At 42.2% G+C, this 22226-nt stretch overlaps 1 protein-coding gene across 1 annotated transcript; it reads right to left on the bottom strand.

Annotated features, from left to right (window-relative positions):
• Positions 1-946: 946 nt before the first annotated feature.
• Positions 947-21777, bottom strand: clstn3 (calsyntenin 3). The gene is made up of 19 exons (XM_046399162.1): positions 21039-21777; positions 20053-20119; positions 17099-17221; positions 15694-15904; positions 15297-15505; positions 14007-14156; positions 12871-13056; positions 12497-12784; positions 11862-11974; positions 10359-10518; positions 9573-9632; positions 9291-9439; positions 8215-8363; positions 5731-5957; positions 5450-5611; positions 4626-4771; positions 4256-4391; positions 3121-3305; positions 947-3037 (listed from the first exon to the last, which is right to left on the bottom strand). The coding sequence occupies exons 2-19, from the start codon at positions 20117-20119 to the stop codon at positions 2888-2890; spliced, it is 2871 nt and encodes a 956-aa protein (XP_046255118.1). The 5' UTR covers positions 21039-21777; the 3' UTR covers positions 947-2887.
• Between the last annotated feature and the right edge of the window lie 449 nt (positions 21778-22226).

Below are 22226 nucleotides of genomic sequence, written 5' to 3'. Positions count from 1 at the left end.
CAACAACACCATTATGGAAGTAAAAACAAAAACTAAAAACAAAAACTAAAAACGTTTAATTTCTATACTTTATGTATACATACACGATGCCTGTGTATTTTGTCTGATATGTGAGTGGTTATTATTTTGCACAAATTACAATATTTAGTACAATACAATATTTTAGGTTATGCCATGATGCAGTGGTGAAAGAATATTCAAATACTTTAAAAGTAAAGTAAAAATAGCTTTTCAACAGTGGAAAATACTGAATTGTAAAGCTAAGGTAAAATGAAGTCCTTAATGCAAAATTTTACATAAAGAAAAGCCTGGAAATAACATTAGATGTGGGAGTGCTTATAAAAATATTTTGAATTGTTATATTTTGTGATGAAAATAATTAAGTACATTTTCTCATAAAGTACAGTTTTGAGGTGTTTGTGCTTGAGTGTTTTCATTTTAACTTATATAACTTTTACTCCTTTTGATTTATTTGAGAACTGCAAGTTACTTTACAGATTAGAAATTTTCCCTTGAAACGATATTATCATCCTTTAAAAAATGTAAAAAGTGTTAAAAATATCTTCAACTCCACCAGCTGCAACATTATAAGCCTGCTCATAGATATATGCATCAGTCCTCGAAAAAGGGAATATAAACATGTTGTACAGCAACATTTAAATGATAAGAATGTCATGTTTGCAACTTAGAGTTAACTAGTAACTACAGTCTTCAGATAAATGTGGTGCAGTAAGAAGTAAAATACTTCCTTCTTAAATATAGGCCTCAGTAGATGCATAAAGTAGCCTCTGTCTAATCACCAGAAAATATCAACATATTTTAAAAATGTGATTCTTCCAAGTTATTTTTCATTAATGTCTGGCCTTTATAATATTCCTCTGGAAAATCACATCATGATTCCAGTGAATCAGTGATTCCTCCTCAAACAACAAAGCTCTCTCGGGGAGACGTCATATAGTGTTTTTATTATGAATTTTGTAATGTTTTCTGACAGTTCTCAATAACAATTAGTCAGCATAATCCATGTCATTGCTGTATCAATAATTACAGGTAATGTTCCAATAGTAACATAGTAATAATATAAGTTATCAATCAATGCAATGTTTATTCCTTCTTGACATCACACTCAAAAACGACAGGCTTTATTTACTGACAGGTTTAGCACTGCACATTGATAGGCTACACAGAAAGACAGCAAGAGACACAGAGGGAGAAGTGAAGGAAAAAGGCAGGGAGGCGAGGGGGGGATGGGGGATGGGAGGAGGGGGGTGAGGAGAAGCACACAGTTGTACATTCACTGAACCGAAGATAGCAGATGGAGTAAAAAAAAATATATTGAAATGTGAAAAAATTATCTGGAAGTGAGAGATGTCTAAGTATCACAACAATGTGCCCTCCTTTTTCTGTGATTCAGATATTGACAAGTTCTTAGATTACAACAATATTACACACAAATTAAGAGACACTCATCAAGCCAGGGATTTTCATCCTTATCACTACTACTATTATTATTATTCTCATATTATACTGTTTTCTGATGCTGTAAAGGAGATTACTCCAATGGAACATAAAAGTATATCATAATCCGCTCCCTCTCAAAGTGTGCAGAAAAAAGAGTGGATGCAATAATAATAGTAATAACAATAATATCATAATATTCATCATTGTATGTACAGAAAATTCATTACAATCAATACAATCAGAATTGCCCAAGCTGAGCTGACATTCTGGAAACAGCAGGGGTAGCATTATAGAGTGTGTACGTCTGTGTGTGTGTGTGTGTGTGTGTGTGTGTGTGTGTGTGTTTGTCTGTGTGTGACGTCTTGTAGTCATTGTAAGAGCAGTGTGCAGTGAGTGAAACAGTGCAGTGAGAGTCAATTAGAGACATTCCAGCGGTCAGTGTGAGGGTGGGTTGTTAGAGGTCAGGTTTATTGTAGACGATGATGTTTTGTCATGTTTTGTAGCACGAGCTGAAACTTTGCAAAGACTCCAATTTGTAACCAGAAACCACAGAGACGTAGCATTGGCTCAACACCTTGAGCGTTTTACTCTGTTTTCATTGGAGTATTGCAGTAGTATCAGCTCGTGAGGTTGATAGTCCTCAAATCTTCACATCTAATCATCAGCCCCAAGTAAATTATAGTCAGGAGCTGAAGCACTGCCGTATTCACATTACAGAGAGAAAAGTACCTGCAAGGAGAGAAGTTTTTAGTTTTTATGAGTAAGCTGGAGACTGGCCGTAATGTCTGACCTCACTTCTTCACTCTGCGGTCAATAGTGGTTGAGAGATGTGTGGAGAGAGGACACGAAGAGGGTGGAAAGAGCTTGTGCACAGACTTCCCGAGTAAGTCTAATAAGGGAGTGCAGAGACGTGTCGGGATCAAGGCTTTGTGTCTTCGTCTACAGATCTATTCAAGGCCTGCGTGTTGCGGCTTGTTCCAGTTTTCATTTTGTAAAGATTTCATTCTGTGTTCAATAACAAAAGATCGAATACAATCTTTTTTACAAAAAAAAAAAAAAAACAAAGAGCAAAAAAAACCCAAAAACAACTAAAAACAAAAGCAATCTTATTCAACCAGTATTACACTATACAGACACATTACCATCTTGTGATTTAGAACTGGTGCACCACATACAATTTTGGTGGGGTTTGCTCAGGTGGTTAAATTACATTAACTGTATACATTGTGCCATTGAACATTTAGCTGGAGAACAACTGCCCGTTGTTGGCTATAGGTCACATATGGCATTGAGTGTCAAGAATATTACAGTGACTGTGTTTGTAAGCATACATTCCTTATACTAGTGGTGTCAGCAGTCGATATTAAAAGTGTTGGAGTGTGTGACTGGTGATCCGGTTTGTGGTTCACATGAGAACATGTGTGGCTCAGTAGCGCCGGGCGTTGCCGTCCCTCGCCTCCTTCTTGATGATGATTCGCTGGTCATCGCTGGCGTCGTCTGGTGACTCCACTACCTCCTCATCCTCATCCCCCTCCCCCTCCGTGTCAGCAGAGATGCCCATACGAGACTCGTAGGACTGCGTGAAAGAGCGAAGAGCGGATGAGACCAGGCTTAACAGGCGTCACTTCATTCAGCATCAATAACCTGTCAGGATTTTACCTCCATAGGGTTAACGATGATGGTGAGGGCAGAATCATCCCATTGGCTGCTTCCCTCCTTAGCCCCGCCCCTGGCCCCTTCACCACGGCGATGGATGGAACGAATTCGGAATACACCGAGGATCACCATGACAACCAGGAAACCCACACACACCATTATGATAACAGTAGCTGCTCCGGGCACCACTGCAAAGAGAAAATAAAGGAAATAATACCTTGTGGTTGTATGCATGCATGCAGCAGTCAAGCTGCAGTTCACATCCATGTCTATCACAATTATATAAGGATAAGTCTGCTGATATTCTATATGATTCTTATTATTGACAAATACCATTAAAATAACAAAACCAACAGTGAATAACACGTATTAAATAACACGTATTGTCTGTGCAGCCAAAGCATAATGTAACTCATTCCTCCGTGCCATATAGCTTCACTGTTGTCCAACAAGCAATAAAAACACATCTTTTATACTGGCTCTGCATGTTCAGGCACCTGCCTGCATTACAGTTGTGCTGCAGCCATTTGTCACCAGTAGCTCTCTTGGGTGTTTTGATTAAGGCTTGTTGGTTGTTCCTCTCCCAAGGCATACAACAAGAAGACCATGCCTCTCTATAATATTCTACTCTAATATTATCTCTCTTCTTGTATAAAAAAATGTTTAAGTTTTGTCCGCATTCATTGTTATTTATCAAAAATCATTGTGTGTTTATTTGAGATGAGACAAATATGTCTAATACATTTCTGTCTCCATGAAACATTTGCGTTACAGCATATCTTGGTCTGTTCAAGACACAAGACTTGCTTTTGTTTAGTGTTATTCATTTCTTTTTTGTTTATTACTTTTTTAAGGTGATTTTTTTGGGGACATTTTTGCCTTTGTTTTATAGTCAGTTAGAGAAACAAGCTCATATTCAGTTAATTGTCTCCAGAGAGGAGGAAGCAAACCACAGATGAGATCAAATGCAATGCATCCAAACCATTAGGCTATCAGGGCTCCCCTTATTGATCACTTTTATATTATGACTGTTTTTTACATCTTTGTTTTGTTTTGAAGCACTTCGTGACACCTGCTCTAGGAAGGTTCTGTAATAAGTGTTACAGGGCAGGAAAAGATGATGTAAGTAAAATATTACCTGAGTTGCGGTGTGGGTTGGGCAGAGTGTGTCCACTCAGCTCTCCAGCATGATGGGATGGATGGAGAAACTGCTGCTGGGAGGCCAGCAGGTAGGATGGGTGGTACAGACTGTCCAGAGAGTGGAGGAAGTTCACCTTCAGGAAGGAGGAGAGAAAAACAGAAGAAGAAAGATTGACCTCACTGGGTTTGTGTAAGTGCCACAAGAGCTATATGCATTTCTGAAGAATAGGTAACTAAATAATCCCAGGTGCAGTTTCTAACTTTCATACATATGCTGTTCCCAATAGCCAAGGCTGACATTTCAAGCTCAGATCTTGAGGATCTGTTGTCAGTACCAGAGGTGTCATGTGAATGATGTTTCCTCTCACCTCCAGAGTCAATTCATTGCTGGTGTATCTGCCATTCATCTCCGAACACGACAGGCGGAACCGCCTCTCAAAGCGGGCTGAGCCTTTGGCCAGTCGGTAGCGGACTGAGCGAAGGACATCCTCATACACAGAGATGGATTCAGCACCTGGAGGGAGTACAGAAATAAGAGAGGATAGAACAAAGAAGAAGACAGAGAGTCAATACTGAGATGAAACCTTTAGAAACGAGCAGTAGGAGGTGAAAAGAGGAGTCTACAGCTACTTATTGACGGTAAGGAGTGGATGTATGGGATGGATGTCTTGAGATTTTTAGGTCATCGGGAATCTATTACATTTCAAAGAACTGAGTGTAGAGGTTTTAAAGGCCTTGAAAGCCTAATTTTTAAATAAGCATCTTAACAACTGGTGTCCTATGTGAACATTACATTTTCTCAAGTTTTTAGGTAGACAGGACTCATGGAAAAAAGGAGATGCATTTCTGTGCTGCAATCAGGAACCACACAGTCCCGATGAAGAACATAGCTTCGTTTTTAATTGTAAAAAAAACTAACCTTCATTGTTGCAAATCAAGTAATGAACATTTAATTTGACAGGGATGAACTTTGGGGGACTCATAAAAGAGAGACACATAATGATAATGACAATGACGGAAAATTTACTAAAAAAATTTCTGACATATGTTATTGTACTTCTTTTATGTTGTTTATCTCAAATTGTTATTGGTGCCTCTCTTGATCAGATATTTTTTTATGCCAGTGGTGCTTTCCTCAGATGAGACATAAGAAAGCAATGGTCGTCTATGACATATGTTGCATGCACAGCACCTGTGATGGCAATATAAGCAGTAGTATTGATGATTTCCAGTCCCCTCTCTCGCACAACATCCATGTCCACCAGAAGCTCCTCCCTCTCAGGATTTAGCTCCTCCCCAAGTGGTTGGACCTCACAGCCGTCCAAAGTGTGAGCCACAGCGTCGGACATCAGAGCTAAAAGATGGGAGAAGGAAAGAAATCAACTCAAGAAACAAAGAAGTCCACAGACCACAGCCAGTCTCTCATTTCCATATACAGCTAATGGCAATGGGGATATTTTATGTGTGAGTCACCTCCACCCTCCATCCCCTGTGCAGCCGTGTTGACAGCATGAGACAATGAACAGACAATCCGGAGCTCAGGGAACAGGGCGACACCACGGGGACCTTCAAACTCAGGGGCAGGACGAGCCAGATGAGGGCCGACCCCAGACAGGGAGATCTGAGGGGCGTCAGGCTGGAGAACCACCAGGTATCCTTCCAGCTGCTTCAGGGACAGGCAGCTCTCCTCGTTGAAACATCTGTCAGGCAGGAAGGAAGTCAAAAATGTCATTGATTAGATAACTGAGCTGCCTGCAGTGTGTGCCAAATCAACTCTGCAGTCTTTCTGCCATGCTAGCAATGTGGCTCAATCAGCTGGTGCACCAACTAAACCCAGGAGAACCTTTGGGGTTCTCCAGGGTTTCCTTCTAGTGTCACCTTGAAAATTACGACATTCCTCATAATGCAGCTTAGTCTGGTGTGTTTTGCTTGTAGCAGCTAACGTATCTTTGACCTGTTAGCCTCAAGAAAAAGATGAGAAGCCGACCACAGAGGTTTGGTGAGCTCACTTCATTCTAACTCCATCCACCAGTGTTAACACACCCAGATTTTGTTTTGTCATGAATCTCGTAATCATCACGTGAGGCAGTTTCTAAGAGTTTACACAGCTTCCTCTGGAGCCACTTAAGGCTTTAGAATTTGATCTGTAAAACTGGAATATTGCCATCATCAAGTCAAAATTTTAATTTGCACAGTGCTTTAGTTCATGACCAAAAAGCTATACTTTCTGTTTAGTACTAATTAGCAAATGTTAGCACGCTCACAAGGTGTAACAAGGTATACAATGTACCTGCTAGACATGATCAGCACCGGAAGCACATGAGCATGCTGATGTTAACATTTAACACAAAGCACCAATAGTCTTGGTCTCATATTAGCAACATTATGGCCGAGTTCAGAAAGCTGGCACGATGGTAAATGAAGAAAAAGCTCTTAAGCCAGTGCAACATTTTCTCAATCTAGTTCCCTAATTTCACTCTCGCTGTGGTTAACGTCGCTCTGTTGTTACACTGAAGAAAGCAAATATCAAACCACAATAGCTCTGCCATCAGAAATTGAATTTCTTTGCCAGAAAAGGAAGAGCAAATAAGATTGATGACAGGCTGCTTACACATATTTATTCATCAGAATTAGAATTCAGCATCATATTTGAAAGGGGATTAAGCAAAGTGTGTATGTGTGTGTTACATTTCTACTATCAGAGTGAGCAGCTGCTTCTATCGGCCTCTCCAGAAGGGCCTGCTGTTCAGCCATCTGGGTAACTCCTGGCCTCAAATGAGTCTAATCTTCACACACGCAATAAAACACACAGGAGGACAGAAGAACTGGAGCTGAAACCAACAACAACAAAAAAAATCTCTGCATGACCTTGAATCAATGGGATCCTGCAAACAGTCAGTGGGAAAAAAGAAAACCTCCAGCACCGACTTGTGGCCTGGTAATCGCTCATAAATATGCGACAAAAACAACAGCCCCAGAAGACAGCAATAAGAAGATTTGCAGCACCCGAGAGTTTGATGAGATCTGATTTGTTCGCAGATCTCAAAATACACAATGTAGCACACAGTGTATGGGCTCGACTGTACTTTTCAAGGTGAATTAATATTTCATCTGCTGAAAGTGACTGCTAAAGCCAGAGAGCCAGTTTGCAGTTGTTAAGCATGGCTGAGCACCGACCCGGAAACAGAGTTTGTGTGCTTTTTACTTTCACCAGCCACGCAATTCAGCGTGATGCGGACTGAACCCGGGAATTGTTCAGGAGCTGTCAGTCCGTCTTGCACCATTAAGGATACAAAAAAAAAAAAAAAAATCCCACCAGGTTGGAAGGTTGTTTTTTGTTTACCAGATAAAAATAAATGATTAAAATGTTAATGACAGACAGGAAGCCGCTTTTTTTTTAATTGGAAGACACTAGAAACAGACTGAATTCAACGACTGCAGTTTTCTCTGTCAAACAAGAAGTTACGTGTTGGTTGAATGAACGATGAGATAAGATATTTCTTGTTATCTCTTGCTTTGTCATATTCTCTACATAATCACCTCTTTCATCCCGCACCAGTTCTTATCACAGCCGAGGCAAGGTCCACGTTTGATGAGCTCAATGTCAACACAGCGGCAGAGTCCGGAGACTGACGCTTTTTGACTGCAGCAGCCCGGCACTCAGATACTTCATAAACTGCTAGCAAATGTCAGATATATCATTTGTGATGTCCAGAGATTTTAAGGGTGATAATTTAAGTTCGTGATGCCAGTTTCCTTCAGCCTGCTTCATCTTTTGCTGCTTCAGTGAGTTTTCTGCATTTTGCACAATGACTTTCAATCAAAGGACATTAGTTATGTCTTGCCTTTGATGGCATTTCATGACACTATACATTCAATCCACTGTTTGGATAAAACCATCCACAGTTGTGAAAAGAGCTCTCATCCATTTGTGTGTATGTGTGTATGTTTTTGTACCTGAGCGAGGTGGTTAGTTTGAGCGGTCGGACTCCAGGGGTGGCGAAGCGTAGAGAGTTTCTGTACGTGACCTGCTGCACTGCGCGGTTAAAGCTCTCAATGTCGTCTCCCTCCAGCACTAAAACTGACTGGCTGGGATTCACATGGACCTGAAAGGTCAAAGAAGAAGCTTGAAAATCTTAATGTATGTAATAAATAGTGTAAATAAATTTCAATTTATTTAAGAAGACATCATGTGATACAAAAGAAAGGAGAAAATTTGTAAATGGTTTACCTGACTGATTCTGATTCAATAGCAAACAAATAATAGTAGTAGCACACATATTACTTTTTGAACCCTTTTACATGCAGTATTAATACACATCCTGATTAATGTGTATGTTTTAAGTGTGAATGCCTCAAGCACACAAAACCACCACTAGAAGAGGTTAGAAACACATTTAGCAACATGACACGTTGTGTTTGCAATTAAAGAATACGTTCGCACATTTTGAACTTTTGATTAAGCGTGTCTTTGAACAACACAAATGGTGGTTGTTGTTTGCCGTCTTAACTCTTTGTGTTCAGACATGACAAATTGTGAACCTTCAGTCTCTCGTCTGTAAACAGCCAGTGTGAAATAAATTAATGCGAAAGCGAATAAAACAAATTAAATCATGACTAAAACTTCCCTTCTGTCAAATCTGTTCTTCTTGCTGATATGGAAAAAGTGATGTTGTTTACTGTTATAATTAATTTAAGCCCAAAAGATCTGAACTCCAGATCTGAAGCTCAGTGGGTTCCATCTCAAAAAAGGGAATTTGTTAAGAACAAAGCTTGAATCTACAACTAAAAATGTTGATTCTACTTTTCTTTTTAACCATTTACAGATTAATGAAATATGTTGTGCTACTAATATTGTTATATTGTCTTGTAAATGTAGCTATTTATTGGGTAGTAAAAGTAGTAGTAGTTTTCTAAATTTCATTCTAGAAATCATGTGATGTGGTAAATAAAGCACGGTATAGAGCAGTTTGTGTTTTAATTTTGAATGTTACACACTGTAAATGTCAGTCTACAGTTCTCTGAGGCATTACCTTCATACCAGAGCCCAGAGTCTCCAGATCTCCAAAGTCCAGCCCCTCTCTGCAGGCGTACAGACACTCCACCACGCTGTGAGGCTCCACGCTGCCAGGACGCACCGTCACGCCCGACAACAGGCCATGGTAACCGCCCACATACTTCACTAAACACCAGAGACGGTCCAGCGTGAAGACCACATTTATGTTCTAATATGCCCATAAAAGATACACTAACACAGCAACATAAACAAACCGCACACTCTCACGCTGACAACAGTGTGAAAACAGAGAGGTCACCTGAGTCTTTAGCCTCTGGGATGGTGTTGTTTAGTATCTCCTTCTGCTTCTCTTCGGGCTCTGCAGGGAAAACCAGCGAGGGGCAAAGGGGAATAGACAAACAGAAAACAACAAGGCACAGTGAGAAGGATGTTTAAACATGGTAAGGCATGACAAAGAAAGTGAAAGAGATTGGCAGGAAGAATGAAATAAATAAATAAACCGCAAGAATGTGAGAAATCACAAGCAGGAAAACTGTATATTTAAAAATGCACCATCTCCTCATTATCTAGCAGCAGCTGTTTGGTAAGTAGGCAGCACGAGTGGAGGAGTGTGTGTGTGTGTATTTCACTGCTAATTGGCAGCCAGAGTTTTCCAGTTTAACTAGCGGTTCGGGTCTAAGTGGCTGATAGCTGTCTGGCCCTCATGTTTTTCTACTGCCCTGAATAATTGATAAGTCAGTTATATTATTAGCCCTCAAAGACAAAATGCATCAACCAAATTATAAATGACTGGAATCGGGGAGTGAAAGGCGAAACGTCTCAGCTGATTGACTTAAGGTGCCTTATGAGGATTTGTGAGTTGCTGGTGCTTACGCTAGAAATGTCAGCTTGCTATCTTTGGTGATGTGTGACATTTCAGTGAGGGAGTGAAGCAAACTGTGCAGTTTGCTCATAGCATTCATGAGCTCCCACCACCAACACCACAAAACATCTCTCTGCTTGCAGTAATTTCTCTCAAATTCCATCATTAAACTGAAACGAAATAGACGTCAGTTGTGGATTCAGTGAGCATAAATTTCTTTACCCCAGCAGGCACCGATGAACATCCTCTGGTGGGGGGCAGGGTTGGGAATGGCTCCGTTATCATGGATGAGAGCGGGGTCGAAGGTCACGCCATCGACATACAGGGTCACTGAGGGGAACTGGACGCTGAGTGAAAGATGATGCCACTCACTGTCACACACCTGTGGGACAGAGATGACACGGAGTCAACCTGAGCCTGAACAAACCACACAGCTGAAGCATCTCACAGGGGGCAAAGCTCTGGACATTTCCTGGTTTGTGAATATCAGAGGAGCAAGAAGTATTAAAATCATTTATTCAGAAGTACTAATACAACGATGTAAAAATACCCAAAATCCTGTGCTCACAGGCCCACTTCAGTCAGGAGGTATTATCAATAAAATACACTTAGTTCTGCTAGGTTCTGCTATACAAATTAGCTTTTCTTTTTTTGAATGTTTTTTTTTTTTAATTTTTACCTTTTTTCCTTGCCTTGAACACATAGTGAAATGAAGCCAACTGAAAAAATTTTGAGGGGAAAGCGTTCATAGCCACTGGAACCACTGGTTTAATATTTAAATATGGGTTGCATTTTACAAAATGATCATATTTCTTATGTAAAATCTTACTCTGAAAAGTAGTCGTAGAAGTATGAAATAGAAGTAGAAAATATCATAAAATGCAAATATTCAGGTGAAACACTAGTAACTTTGTAAATAAGCAAGTGTACTTCATCAAATCCTGTGCACATTTGCTTGAGCTTCCCCTACAGATCGGGTGACATCAGAAGGAAAGGAAGAAAAAGAAGAACGGTGGAGGAATTAAACTGACTGAGGGGCAGGAAAGAAAGACAGGGGTAATAAGATATCACGGTTCAGACAGAGGGATTTGACAAATCTTCTCTGTATCAGCTCAGCATGTCCTAATCCACGCTGCTTCAGTCTGTCTGGAACTTCAGTCAAAACAACCCCCTGCACACACACACACACATGCGCGCGCTCACATGCATGCAGGTATGTAACTTTGCCACACGATCGATATTCAAAATAACTCACTTGGAACCATCCGCGTGCACATTTTTCACCTTCATCTTTTTCATCATCTTAACATGTCCGACTGAGATCTGATATTTTACCAGTTAAGACTGAAACTGTTTGAATTATAAGGAAAACTGGCTACCAATTTGTTTTCTCCTGTCCTCCCTAATTTTGCGAGATAAAAGCAGACGCCGACTGATTGTTATTGGATATGGATTACGCACAAGGAATGAGTTGGCAGTTCGTACAGAGACATTTAAAGTAGCCAGTTACTCAGAAAAAGCACGGAGATGAGGGAAAAAAGGATAAGCTTTGCTCTTGCAGCAGTCTTTTTTACTGTGATATTTTGCCACATAAAACGTCGCAGTCATTTTGTTTTTATATTACCAGAAGACATTGCATTTCCTCCAATTCAGTTTAATTTCAAGGTAAGTGCAGAAAAAACAAGTGCAGGTGAGAGCATCAAAGAGCAGCAGTTCCCCCAGTACCTGCTCCAGTTTCCACAAGAACTTGACGGGCCTCGCCGCTGAGACGTCAGGCCAGTAGAAGAGAGAGAGACGGCAGCCGTGGACGGAGAGGGAATAATGGGAGAAGGAGTCGTCTGTGGAGCAGGAGAGCAGAGGAACACAAAATAATTGGTGTGGTCAGTGTGGTCTTGTCAAACCTGTCTCAGTGTTAGCAGGCATTTCCGCAGAGAACAACCACAATCAAGAAGTTTTATTACAGACTTTAATCTTTCTCACAGAGAGAGTGTGCTGAATGTACTGCTTTTTAGCACTACAACCTACAGAGTAATACAGTTTGAAAATATTCACACGTTACACACAATAACCTGCCTGGCCCAGTTACAGTGTTTTACTTTTCTTGTGCTGTCCAGTTGGCTGCTCAAGTGGAACAGCAGGGCTTAAGTGTCTCCCTCTCAAGAGCACCTTGATTTTAGTTGTTGAAGCTAAAAAACACTTTTACTTTTTTTCCTCCATGCAGCTCTGGGAATTTCAGTGGGTAACTTTCTGGGTGTTCATTGTCACAAGACATTTTTTAACTTTCCTTTCTGAAATTTCCCACCATATTCACATACATTTGATCAAAACACTGAACGCCATGACTGCATGATGTAACGCACCGTTCCTGACGGTGCTGCACACAATAGTCTCCTCCTCCTTGCGATTTCCTCTGGTCTGAGTGGTCGCAGGCTGGATGTTGGCGCCGCCCCTTCGCATCCACAGCTGCAGGGTGAAGTGGTCGCCCGACAGCGCCGAGACGACCGAATCCGGCACCACTGCCACGTGGTTGGACCCATTGAAGGAGAAGACCAGAGATGAATCAGAAGACGGGAGAGTGGGCAGAGCTGAGGTCCAGTTGGCAGCAGGGGATGGAGGTGGAAGGAGGTCTACTTCACCCCTGACAGCACCTGATGAACAACACAAAGGAAGGGATATTAATACAAATCCTGACCTCTGAATATTCACGTGTTTTGATGCGTAAGCCACAACTCACCACACAGTCGTCGCACAGATCTGTCAGAGTAGCTGTCTCTGTCGCAGCCCTTCCCAATGTGGCCGGTCTGGAGCTCTACGGTGGCCTGGATGTTCCACACAGTCTCTTCGCAGGTCTCCAAATGCAGGCTGGGGAACAGCGGGATGCTACCTGACCCAGGCGTGTATTCCACACGCTTGGTCCATCCTGGAAAAAACAAAAAAACATATGCTAATCACATGACCCTTTGTCATTTGAACCTGAAAAAGCCTAACTTTATAAAGAGGCGGAGTTCTGTCTTGTTAAAGCAATAAAATTATTCAGTCACTTTGGTACTCAAACTACTTATCTGGCACACAATCATACCCTCCTCCCATTCTTTAATTACTGCCACTTTTTTTAATGTATGTATTTTTAATGTACTTGTAGCTGAATAACACAATCAAAACAGCTGGAAACGGGCATCTTAAAGGCACAATCATCCGCAGCAGTCGAGAGAGAGTGAGCAGCGGTGATTGAGTGAGCTAGACAGTAAATGAGAGAAATAAAACAAAAATTTTCTGATTGTCTCACAGCTGGTTTTGTTCTTAAGCACAAATAAACACGGCCACAATTCTGCAGGAATTCCCTGCAGGAATTCCCTGTTTACCACCAGCCTGCCTGTGTTTAACATTACCTCGTCTGGACGTCTCCTTATGACAGACAGAGAGACAGAATGTCCCCGATACAGCAAAGTACTAAGAAAATGTGTAGATACAGACAGAGGGCAGAGTGCCTGCAGATACAGACACATCCACGCACTTCTAAAGGCCTATAAACAATGATTAAGAGATTGCAGCATATTAAGCCCTTAAACAAACCGTAAAGGCTGTCAATAACTGTGGAGGCCTGTAATGTCAGGGACGGCCTATTAGTAGTAGGTGTGATTTTTTTCCACTTTATCTTACTTAGCTTCAGCGCTACCTCTTTAAAACTCAGCTCTTGATATTAACATGCAAAGGTGATTCATCCAAGCTTGCAGCCTACGCACACTCCAACTAAAAGTTTCTACCAAAGGGCAGCACATAAAAATGACTAAAACACAGCTCTGATTCCCTCGCAATTCGCTCGACATGACCGAGGATGATAAACCAGGAGAGATATGTAGCGCTGTTTACCGATCCAGCCAGGTTTGCAGGACGGCTTGACCGTGATGACAACCTGGGCGTCAGCCTGAGCGCGGTTTTTTCCACAGTCGAAGGCGGTCACCCAGAAGGTGTGAACACGCTGACGCTTCGAATCCAACGGCTCTGTGTTCTTAATGTTACCTAGGAGACGATGAGACGGAGAGAGACAGAGAAAGAAAGAGGGAAGGGACAAGAAATAATGAAACAAAGAATAAAAGAGAAACAGAAATAGAAAGGGATAGTCATCAACAACAAGCTTGCGTAACTGAAAGCCTGGCACAAATGAACACTCATTGATAAAGCGTCTAACGGAGCGTGCGCTGTAGCAAAGCCACTATCTTGTTCAGTGCACTACAATCTGAAACAGGAAGAAGTGAAAAAGCCAAAAGAGAGCAAGATAAATTGCACAGAATGAAAAGTGAAAGGTTTTTTTGTTGTTGTTGTTGTTTTTAAGAGACAAAGGCAGCACTGAGACAGCGCTCAGCACGCCAACTGTCAAACAATAGGTAGGAGTTAAGACACTGTGACATGGCGAGAGGAGAAAGCAGAGGGATGAAAGAGATAGTGGTAGTAATGGAAAAGACAAAGTAAGGAAAAAAAAAAGAAAATGAACAATGACAAGCCCACAACATTTGAACAAGGTTGGAACAAAAGGTCTTTGTGCTGCTGTACCAGTCTGCCCCCCCTACCCAAAAAAAAAAACAACAGAAAAATAAAGGAGCTGCTCATTCTCTTCAAAAACCCCCTCCAAGTCCTGGACGATTCTGCAGAGTCACACTGAAACAGGGTCCACCTCAGCTGCTCACACCAGCTCTCTCATCAGCCAGTCAATGGACACAGTAACGACACAGAAGAATTTAGGGAATCTACGAGCAGCTGGGAACAAAACGGTTCTATATTAAACAAAACAGATGCTTCGATGTTTCTGCAGAGATCCAACAATATTCCACCCACGCAAAGTCTATTTTAACATCTTTTGCTTTCTACCTGTGAGAGGATTTAAGTGCCTGCGCTTCACTCTGTCGTTATGTAGGCATCAATATCTCAGCACTGTCTGCTGTGTGGATGTATTGAGGACATCTGGACTTTAGGAGTTGAATACTGAACTAAATATTGAATTTAGCGATTCGACACAGAGGAGATACTGCAGGCAGCATGAAAGGAAAACAATGCGGTGACTGGTGGGGATATTGTATTTCTGTAGCAGAGAAAGGCGAATATTAATAGGTCTGCGAGTCCAACACCCGCCGATTTACTGCTACAAGATAAAACATATCTCACCGTCATTGTCAATAGCAAAGGGCACATTGGGAGTGATGATGTTGTAGAAGCAAATCTGGCTGTACTGTGGGGAGCAGTCGGCATCCAGAGCCTCCACGCGCACGATTCGGTCAAACAGACGCCCTTCTGGGACTGAAGCCTCGTAGCGACGCTCAACAAACACGGGGGAGAACTCATTGACGTCGTTTACACGAACATGAACGGTGGCCCTGAGGGAAGGAGAAGTGGGAAGCAAAACACAAAACAGGGCGAGATGGATTAGCGCAACAACAGGAAGCAGAAATGGCTGGATGGTCTTTGCAGAGCACAGCCAGAAGGAACATCCGACAGAGACTGTAATTACTGTTAAAAACACTTAATATCCTCTGTGTGAACTGCGAAGAGAGAGTGGACTAACTTGTGGGATTTCTTGCTGTTGACTCCATCAGGTCCCTCTCCGCAGTCGTAGGCCTGGATGGTGAAGCTGTGCTCCCGTTGGCTCTCACAGTCCAGCGGCTCCTTGGACCGGACCAGACCCTCGCCGGTAGAGCGATCCAGAACCACTGCTTCAAACTGGACCGACCCTGAACCTGAGGGGCCGTTGTGCACCCGGAAGCCACAGATTTCACCTGGGAGAAGGGAGGAAGAAAAATAACTCAGATGTATCAAATTTTAAACACTATGACTCCCAAGTTTTAATAAAAAAAAAAACAATAATTAATTGTGGAATAATTATATTAATATATTATATTAATTATATTTCAGAATATAATTTTTTAAACAACTTCCTGTTGTTTATTATTCTCTAACTTGGAGAAAGTTATTTAATCTTTTATTTTCCTTTGAATTAATGATTGTAACTCTGGTGGCAAAGCCTGCACACAACGTACACACTGACTGCAGTAGCCATAACTCTGCATTTTTGAGTTGAAAAATGAATTATTAATAAAGGTTATAACTATTACTGTAACAGCTACAACAGCCAGTGACATACAACCAGATATCCAATCAATTAATCAGGCCAAATTCCAGTCAAAATGTCCACAATTTAAGCAAACCAGAAGGAAAATGTCAGGTATCTATCAATATAAAAAGTAATTTCTCTTAAAACTTCTCTTAATATTCAGTAGATCTAAAGTCATATTGTCCTTTTCAGAATAGTGCAGACATATTATATAGATTCCTTTAAGTGGCATCTTATCTAAAACAAATATACTGCAGGTGAGACTCAGCGTAGAGGCTGATCTTCCTTGCTAGCATAAAATTGAAGGTGGGGAAAGTTCTTGCTCAAACACCTAATTTTATCTTCCTTCTTGACACAAGCCCAATAAATTTCAGGGAGCTCTTGAGTAATTCTGGTTGATCTATTGTAATTTGACTGAACACGGTTATTTCCAGGAGCGCAACCGCGATACCCTTATTTCATCAGGCTGCAGAGGCAGAGAGCTGCCAACTGCTCCTGACATGAAGGTTTGAATTACACTACGATGATCTAAAAATAGTGGACTCTGTGACTGAATACATTGCTTTTAATATTTAGACCGTCTATTGGGAAATATGGCTGGAAACGGCAGCAGGCTGATGGCTGCAAACTTCTCTCCGTAACACATCAGCATCATGTTTACTATTAAGCCCAAACGAGGCCCGGTGAGATCATTTTCAATTTGGCTGGGCAAGCACTTGATTTGACCTATTTTTCACAGCGCACAGTTATGTAGCTGTTACAGCAAATTCACGCAGTAGGTCAAATATTTGTGAGCATTTCTCTTCCCCAACCCTCTCATCCTATATTCTTCCATGCTATGTGTTGCCCTTGGTGTTACCAGCGTAGTGTAGCGGAGCGTCTTTGTCCAGGGCAAAGAGAGGGGGATTGAGCAGCACGGTGTTGTCGTTCTCCATAACAATCCCCTGGTACTCTGTCTCGATCCATGGCTTGTGCTTATTGGCTGAATGGCACAGAGAAGAAGAGGAGAGCCCAAAGAGGCTTTGGGTTAAATGAAGCAATTAGGAGGAACCAACGTATCTATTTTTAACACTCCATTATGGGCGAGGACATGATGAGAGTGTGCATGAGTGGAAAAATACACAATGTGTGTGTGTGTGTGTGTGAGACCACAAAGACAGTTTAATCACGTTCGCACCCTCACAGATTTCCCCCTCTTTCTTGCTTTCTCCATACAGACTCCACATCAGGCACTAGTTCGCACACCTCCCTGGTTGGCAGTGTAATTAAAGCCAGTCAGATTTCACCTTATCGCACACAGAGAGGTATATTGCTCATATCAATCAGCCAAACTGACCTGCCACCGGCGCCGCGCAATAACGCACTGGAAAAACAGCCAGGTCGAAATCAAATGCCTGAGGTTTACTGTGAATTTAACCTTTAATTGCAAATTAATTATTCATTCCTGTGCTGAATGTTCTGTGCTGAATGATCAAAGGCCAACTTAATGAGCCAGAAGGATGACGATTTTACACTCCAGCAAAGAGCAAAAACAAAAGGCGGAGTGCCTCCCCTTGGCTGTCCTCTGTCTCTGAAATCAGAGACTGTCAGAGGCACAAGTCTTGTGCTAAGCGACTGCTTTGTCTACACAATGAATTTTCCAGAAAATCTGACTGGAACTAATTTCGCCTTCTCGACTGTGAGAGGAGAGTTAAGAGAGCAAAAATGCTGCCAGTTCTGAATCTGATCAAACTTCTCTCTCTTCAAAGACAGGGCAGGATGTCGTCTGAGACTGAACAATTACAGGCGCAGCACCGTACAATACTTCTTCCACACTGAACATTTACTCAAGTCCAATTTGGAGGGACTACAAATGCTATTCCATTTTATGTTAATTCATTCTACTCCACATTTCAAACAAGTAAATTGTACTTTTTACTGCACAACATTTATTTGACAGAGAGACCGCAGCTACTAATCATTCATGAAAATAATCTCAACCTCAACTTTAAAGTGCAGTTTACACATTAACAATCCATCATAATTATCCCTTAATGTAATATATTTGTATACAGAGTTGAATCTAAAATGAGGTATCGAGTTGTTCTTTAGGCAAATCTTGTTGATAAAAAGATTTAATGATAAAAGTAAAATTCTGCTTGCAGGATTTACATTTTCTTACAACTTCTGATTTACATGTAAAGGGACATTGTGGTGTTGCCACTTTTAGATTGTCTATCTAAAAGTCAATTGGCAGAAAAATTCTGTGACTGTTGTCATGATTAAGTAAAAGTTTCAGTGATTTTTCAAGCAAATTGATTCCCCAGTTGATGAGGATTTGCTACCGTTCATTTTGTGTGGTAATTAAATGAACATGTCTGAGTTTTGGTCATATAAAATAAACAATCTGGGAACATTAACTGGATTCCAGAAAACTGTCATAGGTTTTCACTATTTTCTGACTTTTTAATAAACCAAATGATAAATAGAGAAAATCAGATCATCATCAGCATCAGCATCAGATTAATTCAACAGGGAAAGCAACTGCTGCAGTCCTAGCTTGTGTGAGTAGTCCTTCATCTGGTTTTTTTTTCTACCCGACACATTTTTAATTGAACAAAAGGAGCTAAAATTCTCAAATCTTGTCAAATGTTTGAAATGTCCCAGGTTAAGTTGCTGTACTTGGAACTTGGACCTGAAAATTGGAAAATCGTGATTAAATTGAGGGAATATCTGATAAGTACAGAGCGCAGATCTGGCCAAATTTTTTTCAGACAAATTACGGTCGATACCAAAAAGTGGTTGAGTTTGGATAACCAGCCCTGATCAAAAACAGACTCTTCATTGTCTCCTCTCAAGGTCCAGCCTGACACCGTGTCGTCCTCCTCCTCTATTTCCACAGTCCTCTGCAATGTCTCTTTTTTGGTCATTTATCTCCCACTCTCTGTCCACTCAGCTGATCTCCTCCCTCCCTCCCTCCCTCCTCTGCTATATAGCATTAATCTGAGCATCAGGCCTGTGGATTACATCCGGGATTACAGATTGAGAGGCATCCCATTCCATTGCTGTCTGTCTCTACTGGCACTCTTCCTCTATCTGTCACTCTATCGCTCTGCAAATCTCATCCATTCTTGTCTGTCTCCCTAACACACATACATATATCTTTATATACCCAAATACTCCGGTATCTAGTGCTTTTCCTTTCGCTCTTCCCTCGTGTCACCTGATCTCACAGACAACCTCTCTCCACCTCCCCCACCTCCTCCTCCTCTCTCCTTTCGGCCTGCGTCTTTTCGGCCACGTCCTCTCCTGTCACAGCGCCCCCCCCTCCCCTCCCCCCCAGCCTCCTTCAATCTCCTCGTCTTCCCTGCATCACTCTCCTCTGCCTCCTTCTCTGACATTCTCCCTCCACGCTGTCTGTTTCATTCGCCTTTCCCCCAGCATGATAATCATTGGAACAATGATGTTGAATCAGAGTCATGGTTATCCAGGATGATAAATCTGCTATAGAGGAGGAAACAGATTTATCACATTCTCAAGAGTCACAGCACTGGCGAAACAGGCACATGCACACTGGGTGACGAACACGAAACACATAAAGTATAAACATGTATGTCTGCACTCTCAAATGCACCGTTTGTGTCACGAACTGAAGCCAAAGCTGTGTCTCTTTATCACAGTTGCAGGGAGCAGTAATAAAGTCACCGGGAGCTTTTCAGGGCAAAACGGCCATGGCCCTTCCCGAGCACCTTGACACGTCTGCGTGCTCCCATGGCAATCTAAATCATCATTTCAACACTTCACAATTAACAGTCATAAGGATGAGAAACTGACCTTTGTTGCCACTGGCAACCGAAGTCAAGCAAAGGAGGAAGAAGGAGAGAAAATTCATTCTGCCCATCTGAGGGAGGAAAGGAAAGGTAGAGGGGGGGCAACAGGGTGGGGTGGGGAACAGGGTGGGGAGGGATACAGTACATGCATTAACAACTGATCAGCACTGGAGGAGACAGGTACAAGACAGAGAGAGAGAGAGAGAGAGAGAGAGAGAGACACACACACACACACAAACAGATCAGGCCTATCAGATGCTACACAGAGGTTTTCCTTGCAGTGTTTGTGCAGTAAAACTCCTGTGTCATGTGTGTAATCTCTGGAGGCCCCTACAAAATAATGAACTTTGGAGCTGCAGATTGAATAAACCAATAATCCATAACTGTCTCACCAAAACGCTGCTTACTGGCTTTCCCAAGGCTGACACGGTTGGCAGTTGCAGGAGCAAGAACATATGGAGCATGCACGCACCTGGTCGTGTCACTGGAATACGGGTTTGCATGTGGCTGAGTGGGTGTTTTGCTGTGTTTTAATTGTGGTTTGTTGGATCTAAAAAAATGCAGCTGCTGTCTGGTGGCAGTGGCCACAACTGAAAAACGAGTCCTTAGGGGGTTCAGCTCTCATTGACATTAACAATCTTCTACGTTTTTCACATCGCTGCAGTCCTTGATAGGCTACAGGGGCAACACACACACACACACACACACACACACACTGTATTAGATGACATCAATAAGAGGAAATATATAACAGGAGACTCCATCTGTGCACAGGTTGTTCAGGCTACACGTAACATCCAGAAGCAGAGAAACATGCTATGCGACAGTCACCAGCCGATTTACATTACAGGATGGTACTGACATACATTACCAGCTCGGGCTCCATGGCCGCCTATGGCCATGTCGAGAGGCTTATGCCAGAGTCAGGGGAGGACATGTCGCAGAAAGCGAAGGTTAAGCTGAAAGCAGAAAAGCTCATTTTGACATTACCGTGGTGAGTGCGGTGATGCTCCTGGTTTGGTACCCAGCCTCTACGCTCGCAGCATCCGCCTCTCACGCCCCTGCCGCTCGGCTCGGCGCAGACCCCCCCCCCGGTGCAAGGCTGAAAACAAACCTCCAGGTGGAGAGAGAGACACACGGGGAGAGGACACACGGACTGCTTTTAAAAGACAGCGAGAAAGGACAGGGGAGGGGGTGTAGATATCAGCCTGGCGTTGGAGCCGATGATGAGGCGTGAGGAAGATGTCCTTGTTTTTTCGGCTTTACGGAGGAGAGGGAGGAAAAAAATGAAACGGTGGGAATATTACGCTGGCGTCCCCTCCCTCTCGACGTTTCTTAACCCGCCCACACTGCGTCCTTCTCCCCATCTCTCTCTCTCTCTCTCTCCGGCCCCCACCAGCTCCGTGCCAGACTGCTGCTGCTCTGGCTGTTTTTTCCTTTTTTTTATTTTTTTTTAAATTTTCTTTCTATCGCTGCATACTGAGAGTGACTCAGACCTCAACACAGCAACGCATCTCATCACGTTTCCTGTTCAGCTCTGGGCATGCTTGATGGGTGACACATTTGACACCCCTCTCCCCGTCACAATCTTTTTTTTTTTTTTTTCAATATTAATTTCCCTTATTTCCTCAACTGCTCAAGCTTGTCCATAAACCAGACTGCAAAATGACGTCATATCACCCCTTTTTGGCCCCGTGTGCTCCCGTCACACACACACACGAAGGCAAAGGGACATCCACACATAAACACACACACAATAACTACACAAAGTCCTTGCTTGAAATGCAGCATTTTAATGAACATTATAAAACTGTATTTGAACCCCCACCCCCCCATCCCAAATTTTCTTTTCCTTTGTACATTTGGTAGGAATAAGGCAAAAAAGTTGTCTATTGAAACAGCAATACACATCAATTAATAATCATGTTATGTATAAATATTACTAAACTCTGAGCTGATGCTACAGTGAAGTTCGACCTGTGTGTGTGTGTTAGCATCAGTGGGAGGCGGCAGCAGCAGAGGTAGCAGCGCTGGGCCTTCCTCCAGCTCGCCATGGATCAGACAATCTAGCCTCCCCACCAAAAAGAAAGAACAAAATTAACAAAATGAAGAGGCATTCCCATGGTGGGATGGGATGCTTCTGTTTCGCGCTCTTTCTAAGCACAAACATGTTTTGTT

Source organism: Scatophagus argus, chromosome 9 (assembly GCF_020382885.2).
Source record: "Scatophagus argus isolate fScaArg1 chromosome 9, fScaArg1.pri, whole genome shotgun sequence".
Taxonomy (NCBI): domain Eukaryota; kingdom Metazoa; phylum Chordata; class Actinopteri; family Scatophagidae; genus Scatophagus; species Scatophagus argus.
This window is presented reverse-complemented; position numbering and strand designations above follow the sequence as displayed.

Excerpts from the sequence above, each read along its gene's own strand:
- clstn3 (XM_046399162.1), bottom strand. The coding sequence starts at position 20,119 with ATGGGCAGAATGAATTTTCTCTCCTTCTTCCTCCTTTGCTTGACTTCG. Across the intron at positions 9,440-9,572 it reads CCCAGAGGCTAAAGACTCAG|TGAAGTATGTGGGCGGTTAC; the intron begins GTGACCTCTCTG and ends TCTGGTGTTTAG. Across the intron at positions 5,958-8,214 it reads AAACTAACCACCTCGCTCAG|ATGTTTCAACGAGGAGAGCT; the intron begins GTACAAAAACAT and ends CCTGCCTGACAG.